The 9,594-nt window shown below is 36.0% G+C and overlaps 1 protein-coding gene across 1 annotated transcript in view; it reads left to right on the top strand.

The window, feature by feature from the left end:
- Positions 1-206, top strand: part of LMNB1 (lamin B1) — a 14,189-nt gene extending 13,983 nt beyond the window's left edge. Inside the window, exon 10 of the mRNA XM_009998166.1 lies at positions 78-206. Coding sequence (XP_009996468.1) covers positions 78-206 — 129 coding nt within the window. The remainder of the gene's footprint in view (positions 1-77) is intronic.
- Positions 207-9,594: the final 9,388 nt, after the last annotated feature.

Below are 9,594 nucleotides of genomic sequence, written 5' to 3'. Positions count from 1 at the left end.
GGAACTCCCATTTCTCAAAATTTAAGTAGATTAGCACCAGGTATTTACAGGATTCATGACTTAAATATCTGTTGCAGGTGGTTGCTCAGAGAAGTACCGTCTTTAAAACAACTATGCATAAAGGGGAAGAGGTGGGAGCAGAGGGAGAAGTAGATGAAACTGTGGAAGAAGGATTTCATCAGCCACAGGTATCTTGGTTTAGTTAACAAGGTTATTTAGGTTGAAAAGACACACCTGTTGGAGTGCGGGTGATCCTTTATATTATTTGTTTCCTCAGTAATTTAATGAAAGCATGAAGCTGTGTTATTAATACCAGTATAAAAAAAAAACTTATTCCTTTGGTTTTAAAGATTAAAGATCGGGAGATACTTTTTTAAAATTAAACTCTCTTCCCGATATGATTTCACACTTGCTTATGGTAAAGTTTGTCTTAAGCAGGTACACCTAAATTTACCCAGTTTTGAGAACTTATATATCTCATTTTCTGTGATAGAGAAAATGAGACTTCAAGACATTATCAGAAAATGTTTCTTGCATGCTGAAGAAATGCAAGTGAAGGCAGTGGGAAGGTGTAAACTTGAACTGACAATATAAAATGTTTCAAAATATAGGGGAAAATACTGAGATAGAATACACTTGCTTGTTAACATTCAGAGTTGTAATCATTACCTTCCTGTTTTGAGTAGCTCTTAATAAAAAGAAAGTAACTTTTAAAAACCTGAGTTCCTGTAATGTGATGTTCAAGTTTGCTACCTTGCCTAAAACTTTGCTACATTTCAGGTAGTGTATGTCTTAGTTAGAAAAAATAATATGGAACAGTACTTAAGTGTGCATATGTAAACAGACAGGAAATGCAAAGAGTTGACTGTGTTGGAAATGGTATTTTTTGACAACTGTGGATTCTGGTATGTAACTGAATCCTAAGTGTGGTGTTTAATATAGTCAGGTCTTTATGGCAGTTATGCAAAAGTACTGAAGTGCATCCAGCTGCTTTCCTGGTGTCTGGGATTGTGTAGTTCTGATGAAGTGTGTCTTCACAGCTTTACTTACAAAAATGCTACAGAGAGATTAGCTTTCTTTTGATAAAAATCTCAATGTATTTGTATATGCTCCCTACAGTATTTGCCACTCAGTGATGCTTTTTGCCTTGAGATTCAAATACAACCGTTTACTTAAGTCTTCATTACCTCTCATAAGAAAGGATATTTAGGATTCTTTTATTTAACAGGGGAGAACAGTGTACAGCTTTCCATGCTGCCTCTTGCTTAGACCATGCCAGGCTAATTATTTCCTATATTAAAAAATGTACAGTTCATTATTATGAGTTGCTAAATCTTACTGGTGGATTTTTTCAAGGAAGATTCTTTCTATTAACAGGCACAGCTGAGAACACCTGCCAGAAACTGTCTGGTGATGTGAACATCAGCCAGCCAGGTTCCTCAAGTCATGGTAATTCTTGTCTACAGAAGAGTCCCTTCTCAGAAGCACAACATATTTTTGTATTTTCTGTCTGTGAATTTTTATCTGCGAGTCTGGCCTTAATTTCCTTTGCCACTGAAAAGGAAGTTTTGTAAAAGAAGTATCTAACCTTCTCGCAGGATTCCTGACTGTGAAGAAAAATTGTCCGTGTCATGCAGATCTATATGCTAGTCTTCTTCTATTGAAACCTTGCTGGAATAGAAATATTCCGCTGGTTTTTGGGGATTAATTTTTCTTATACCATTCTAGACTAGCTATTTGCTGTTGGCCTCTTTGTATCTAGGTGCTGTTTAGGAGGGCATTTTCAATACTGTGAACTCTTTGGTACTGGAGACTTTTTTCCCCTATAGTGCAATCAAGGCTATAAAACTTTTTATAGAACAGAAGAGATTTCTTAAATAAAGAATCTGAAAAAATCCCAAACAACAAAACCAAATTAAAACCCATATACAAAAAGAAGGTAGTCCAGCTGTTCATGTGAACACTTAATTTATATTTCTTACTCCAGAGAGGTTCACGTTAAATTTCTTACTTTTAAGACAGTGTAACCAGCTTAAATTTCCTTATACAATTTGGTCAGAAATAGAAGGCTGTTTTAATATGGATGGTTTTGCTTGTTGACAATTTGTGGGGAAAAAACAAGTCTTCTAGGGGTCTAGTCTAAATTTGTATGGAAAAAAAAATGTAATTTTGTCAATGTGAAAACTTTTCCTGACCTTTCTGCATTAATATGTCTGAAAAATCTTGTAATAAAATATTCCTGTTCAACATACTATCAAGCAAATCTTTTGGAATTTGTTTCTTCCTAGAACTGAGCTAAAAGTTGAATGGGTGTTGAATACTTGGAACTGATAGGCTGTGAAGCTGGAAAAACATCCATGTAAATGGAATGGTGGTAATTGACTTTTAAAGATTTCTAGAATGATGCATAGTATAACTTCACATTTGGAAAATTAATCCTTTAGAGCTTTATTCAAACTCTGTTGTATAACTGTTCCTGCATAATCTTTGCTCATATGTTAATACTTATTGGACTAGCTTTTACAACATGGTACAAGTACCAGAGTGAGCAGCTGAACCATGACACAACACAGATTTACAAACACTGTAAATAGTTATCTTCAACTTAGGCAGCAGTATTTTTGAATGCATGGCCAGAATTTGAGAAGTTGGTTGGAGCTTTTTTCCTAGCATTAGTTTCATGACAAATTTCAGACATAACCTGTCATTCATATTAAGTTCTATTTTCCAGTGAACTATGTGTTGGCATTTCAACATTGTGCCAACAGAAGGTAAGGGGGGAGGGAGATGGCCAGGGGTACAGATGGATGAGGATTAGGGGGATAGCTTTTGTGACAGTAACATGCTCTTAAACAGCTGCATTAAACTACAAGGTAATATTTGATTTAATTTCCGGTTGATATTTGTGTGCTTACACAGTATAAATTATTCCATAGCATTCTGAATACTCCTCCACTTGTTTTATGATTAATTGCTTTCTAGTCATTGTAGCCTCATATCTATAGCCATATACCATATAAATGAAAATGTATATTGAAGGAAATGGTTAATTCCATTCCTTGTTTCTTGTTTTCAAAACTAATAACACAGACTAGCAATGTATTCCAATAAATACTTCATTTGGGTAGTTACGACTATTGGGAAGGCAATTCTTATTTCATAGCAGGAATCTGCCAGTATAATCAAGCATTTTTGGTTATAGCTTTTGTACAGCCTGTTTTTTCACCAGGATGATGGACAGTTCTGTAACTTAACTGAATGTGTAGTGAGGAGCTGCTACTTTGAACCTGATTTTCTGAATAAAGAGCTTTTACATGAGTCTTGTGAATATTCTGGTAAATCAGCACTCTTGTGATGAATCACAGTGGGACAAATGTTGATTTTAGAGACAATATTTGTTGTTGTAGTTCTTTAAACTAGCATAGACCCTTCTAGAGTGGGTATGCATGTGTTTAATCTTTAGAGTGAAACATCCTGCCACCAGGAGGAGATCTCACTATTTGAATATTAAAAAAAATAAACAGCAAACCTTCAAATTTATTCCAGTTCCCTGTGAGTTCCATAATTTTGAAAGTTTCTGCTTTATTGAACAAAACAGCTTCTATTCTGCCTCTTCCCCATCTTCCCACACTGCAGTCCAAAGAGCATTTTGGTTACTGTGAGGTACAGTGGACCTTTCATTGCTGTACTGAGAAACACCAGCCTCACGCTTGTGGAGAGGTATGCACTGCACCACTGTATGCAGCAAATGCAAATTTTTATGGTACTGGGTTTTTGTCTCCTCTGTAACACAATGTCTGCAAACTCTTACTTCTGTTAGTCAAAATACACCACCTCAGCTGTTGTGGTCACTGCCATAATCTACACTAGTCTGGGTTGAGAGAAGGCATGCTGGATTTGCTAAAGGTATCTGGCCACTGAAAAGTTAACTAATTGGTTATGTGTTCATACTTTCTGGAGGCTGTTAGCTAATGTTTTCTTCTCTGGTTCATTACCTGAGTTAGTTCTGCAGATGTCTCCACCTTGAGATTAAAATTTTGGTTGCTATTTTTACTACTACAGTAATAGGTAAAGACTATTTTTAGGTACATTCAGTCCTTTCTGGAGTTGACAGGAGGTATGGATTATCATTATTTGATACTGATGTCATAGACAATTGATGTGATAGAACTTATCATTCTGGCAGGTGAAAGTTTTTCAGTAACCTACTGCTTGCAAATAGAAAAACACTTTACCAGAGATGTATCTACTCAAATACATTTATTCCTGTGAAAACCAGAGAAAAAAAATATCTGAAAACAGGTTGTTTGACTTCACAGCACTAGTACTGTAAGATTAAACTCTTGAGCCAAGATACACATTCCTGTCATCTGGTCCCATTTCTAAAGATACAGCGAAAGCAGCAAACCTCAAAACCGTATTCTTTGCTTATAGTGGATAAGTTCATTAATAAGCCTCTGTGGAATCAACTGTAGCCCTATGGCACAAAATATTTTACATAGTACAGTCAGTTGAAGCTTTATCCTACAACTTACCTTATGCCTCAGACTTGTTGATCCCTACTGTATATACCTATACCATATTTGCCTGAGGAGACAGCAAAACAGAATGAAAAAACATAATGAAAAAGTAAATAATATAAATACCTTTTCTGTTCAATTATGCTAATTATTCATTTCTCTGCTTCTGTAAAAGCAATTTTAAATACTAGTCTTCAATTTTCAGAAAAATTGTCTTGTCAGTGTATCATTTTTCCAGTAAGTTGACACAGTTTCTGGAGTGAAAAGGGTGTTTAAGGGGGAAACTCCCAAGTCTGTGAAATGTTGCCTTTTATATTTTATGCTGCACTGTAAGCGGTATAGGTACTTACAGTAGGAGAAAAAAAAAAAAGACTTGCTTTTGCAGAAATGGCTAGATGGTATTTTTCTCCAGGCAGAGAAACTTGTTGATGGGGAATAAAAGCTTTTAAAACTTTTGTCCCAAACAGGACAACCAGTACTAAATAGTGATTTTTGTAAAGGGAATGGAGGTTATGCATGATGGATGTGAAAGCTTGGTTAGCTTTTCTTGGTATATGATAGTTAACCTCATGGGAACACTGGGACACTTAAATATTTATGATATTCAACTAGGTCCATCATAGGATTATGGCAAAAGTTAACTATTTTATCTCAGGTTTTGCTTACTGTGCCTTTGTTGCCCTGAGCCCTCTGTTGCTCTCCTCTGGTTTCCTTTTATGGGTATGCATAAGTATAGGGCTTGTGCTCTGTGTCATTAACCCTGAAGGAATAAAAGTTGTATTTGGTAGTATCAATAAAGGCACATTTCAGCTTAAGATGATTATTTGGTAGGATTTTCCTACAGTTAACTCTTGGATGTGACTTTTCCTAGCGGGTATGACTTGCATTTTATGAGCAGGAAATATTGGCAAACAAGTCCAACCTTCGTAATGTAATTCTTGAAATAGAATTGAGATTGGTTTTCTCTGCAACTGTATTTTGTTTCTGAAGTTGGTGGGTTTTGTTGTGTGTGATGGGATGTTGTAGATAGAATGTCAACATTGATTCTGTATTTTAAATAACTTGATTGGGCAAGTATTTTGTGCACTTGTGACAGAGAGGAAGAAGAATCAGTTCTATACCCTTCAACATGAAAGGGGGGAAAAAACATTTTGTAGCATTGCCACAATTAAGTGTAAGAGGCTGTCAATAAAAAATTTAAGAACTGAAGGCAGTGACAAGTATTAGTGAACCTGGCAGCTGTTTAAGACAAAATTCTTGCTTTCCTGAAAAAGCTTTATGTGGAAATTCTAAAATATGGAATAACAGCAACAAATTAGTAAGCAGTGTGGTGTCAACACTAGTTATATACTATACACCCATACTGCAGGCTTTCATGTTTTATGGGCCTGCTAGGTATTTATAAAGCTAGGTGCCTCTGTTGTACATACTGTATTGTCTTACAGTTTTAAAAAATACTTTTGAATACCACAAACCTGTATTTAGCAGTAAATAGGCAATACTGTATTCTGCTTGCAAGGAAAATGTTTTAATTAGCCAGCTGTATATTAAATGGAACTTGGTTTCACAAACAGTAACAGAGAGCTTTATTATTAATAGTTTGTTTGGTTGATTTTTAACTTAGATTAATTTGAAAGAGAGAGCTTTTTAATATTCTTTTAGTGCATGTCTCTCCCAGTAGCTTTTCATGTATTCTTCTGATGGTATCCACCCATCTAAAGCCAGCTGCAAATATTGGCCCCCTTTGCCTGTATCTACTGAGTTGTCACATTGCCCTGTGCAACTCCCTGCTGTGAAACTGATGCAAAGCTGTTTTTAATAAAGAGAAGCAAATGAGTTTGAAGTCCTAGTCTGGCAGAACTATACAGTTGAGTAAAGGTGGGGAAAAAAACAACCAACCAAAACAAGTATCTGAATTATCTTTCATCCTACTTGTGCCTTGACTTCCTTCCTGTTGAACAGGTGGCCACTGTAGTTCTAGATCTTCAATTACATCCTTCCTCATCAATTTCTTCTATTCACTGGATGTGCTTGCCCTCCTTTTACCAAAGTGATTTACACTGCTGCTTCCTATTTCATTCTGCTCACTACACTAGGAAGTAAGGAGTTGCCTAGCTTCCTCCTGTTATATCTTGTACTTTTTCAGCATCAATTTTTCAAATACTACTGCATAATCTTTGTCTTGTTTGTTGTTGTATGTAATGTGGCAGACTAGTCTTGCAGGGAGAAGTTTATGTAGAATTAAAACATCCTCACTCTGCATTGCATTCATCACAAATACTGAAATGTGGATGCTATGTGGGTTTAGTTCTGTACACTTAGGATGGCAAACCCTACCATCAAGCAAGCAGGATGTGAAAGGAATAAGGCTCTATTACCTCTGCAGCTTCTTAGAAGGCTTTTCGGGTCACCTAAGTTGCTATTGCTTTTCTCACTTGCAGCTCAAAATACTGATTTGAGTACAGCTCCTACGTAATTTCTTACATGGTGAAGAAATGTAAACGGTAAGGCCAACTACATGAGAAGAAAGCATAATGTTGCTGAGAAGGAAACTGAGGGACATTATTAAAAACAAAACTAAACAAAAAAACATCCCTCATCTTTAATTAGTTAATTCTAATTTTTGCTTAGCTGAGGACTCTAAGGATAGCATAACAAAGACGTCGTACTGCCAGGAGCTTTGCTAGCTCTAGCTACTGCTGCAGTTAACGTTGTGGGTTTTTTCTATTCAGATAGATATTAGTATTGCTGTTAAGTATTTGCTCTATTGATGCAATTTAAATATTGTTAATGGAAATTTGGACTTTGTGTGGCAACAACAGCCTGAACTAGTGGAAGGAAAAGCAATACTCATCAGGAGGAGCCTTCTGTCTGCAAGTCTTCACTTGATAACAAAAGTGAGAATAAGAATTAATACCATCCACTTCCCTGTTCTTGTGTTTTAGGAAAAACAAGGAAGAATATGAAGTATGCTTTTTTTTTTTCCATGGGTTTAATGCAAAAGGGTAAGTGTGTGACTGGATGTTTCCTGGCATTTTTTTTTTCCCTCAAGAAAATGCATAGGAGACTATTGCTACTGACTTCAACAGTCAGTTTTGCTGTACTGGTGCATAAACTAGAGAAACTGTAGTAGTAATGTATTTGCTAAACTGGACCAGACTTGCTGGCTGCTTCAGTAGGTCTTCAGATTAAATAAGCTGTCTTTAAACATAAAATGAAATCTGAAATGACAGATGAGCTGGGTCAAGTCACTATGCTTAGCTGTGTGTATACCTTGCATCTTGATTTGAATAACTGTTTTCCTTAGAACAAGCCCATGAATAGTACTTAAGAATAACACTTATTTCTGGCGTATCTCCCAAAGAAGTAAAAGTAGTTACAATGCTGAAGAAAGCTTATCTGAAGCAAATGTGTAGGCATTAAAACACTGTCTGACAGCGTCCTGACCCAGCCAAATCTGTTTTATTTCTGCACCCCTGCCTAGCAGGTTTTCTTTTAACCTGGAACTCTCTGCTACATACATGTTCTTTTTTTCTATCCAGTTAGCTGCCATTGTGATGAGAGTTTAAAATAAAAAAAAAAAGCACTACATGTTTTGGCCATCTAAGAGTTTGATATGTCTCTTCACAATCTTGTTTAGTTTTCTCCAGGAAGAGAAGTAGGATCAACCCCTGACCTTATTGTCAGACTAATCAGTACAGATCTGCAGGTTCACTGTTGTGTTACACATCTTGGCTTGCTGGGAAACTAGTTGTATGTCTGAATGAGGCTGTTATTGCTCTATGTAGGTAGCTGAATCTTATATCCCCATTAAATTGACAGTTACAAAGAAGATTGTTAAATAACACAAACACAGTGAGATTGGTCTAAAGACACAATAAAGAAACTAAGAAATTTAGTTTTGTGTACTAAGCTTTTTCTCCCATAGAGCACATGCATCAAATAAGCTCTTGTCTGATGGTAAACACTTGTAATACCTTGAACTATCTGAATTATAAATTACTAGCCTCCTTGCTATGTGTTCCTTTTTATTTTCAGTTCCTGCAGAGTTTTGAAAACAACACATAGCAGCATTCCCATCTACACACTTTTTAAAAAAATTATCTTTTCAAAGGGACTAGATCAGTTTCTAATTCTAGCACATTTGTTAATGAAGTTGTGTGTAGTCCTGTAAAAGAATAAATCTGTGTACGTAAGTGTTTCTTCTGAGAGAGAACTACTGCTGAATTTGGGGCCTAAAGCCAAGTTTCCTTACAGAAATAAGTCTTAGAATCAGGGTTAAATTCAGCTTGGTGTAAATGCAGAGTACATCGGTGAAGTCTGAATGCACACCAGCAGAATATGTAGTTTGGTGCAGAATGTGGTGCCTGATTCATTGCTTTTGAGTGGAAAAAGTATTTTTTTTTCTGAGTGCTAGCACTAGAGTAATATTGATTAGGAAGATTATTGGTATTTGTGTCATGTCTGTCTTCTCTGCACATGCTAAATTTATTACTGAAGAATTTTCCTACTGGAACTTCCCTGCCAAATAGGGAAGAGAAATTTTCTAATCACTTCACAGTGTTTAAATAATATACCATTCTGTAAAACTAATTGCATACAAATTTTAACAATCCAAAATACTGGTACAAGGGACCTTCAAATAAAATCAACGAGGGAATGTCATTGCTGTGCTTTAGGAAAGAAAAAAACAGCCCTGGTTACTGTCCAGCTACCTAAAGAAGTAATACTGTAGGACCAGGAAATTGTAAAAACAAAGTACTTTTAAAACCTGTTTTGCATTTTTAATTATAATAGTTTAACATTTAAACAATAAAAAAGCTTGCATCATATTGTGATGCAAGTAGTAACGCAAGTTTGTAGAATTCCATACAGTATCTGCTAAATACACAAGTTTGGCAGCTTAGCAAATAGATGGTTGCAGCATCCATGATTTGCATTTGGAAGTGATTTAAACCTCTGCAAAGAGTTTGTAAATCAGAATAGCAGACTGCTGGGTTCCGGGCAATGTCTGACCCCAGTAAGTTTGAAGATAATAATTATAGTGCAGGTTGCCTGTGCAGAACTGCTCAAA

The sequence above is a fragment of the Chaetura pelagica genome, unplaced genomic scaffold (assembly GCF_000747805.2).
Source record: "Chaetura pelagica isolate M959 unplaced genomic scaffold, ChaPel_1.0 scaffold145, whole genome shotgun sequence".
In the NCBI taxonomy this organism is placed as follows: domain Eukaryota; kingdom Metazoa; phylum Chordata; class Aves; order Apodiformes; family Apodidae; genus Chaetura; species Chaetura pelagica.
The sequence above is the reverse complement of the archived record's forward strand: the minus strand, read 5'-3'. Positions and strand labels throughout refer to the sequence as shown.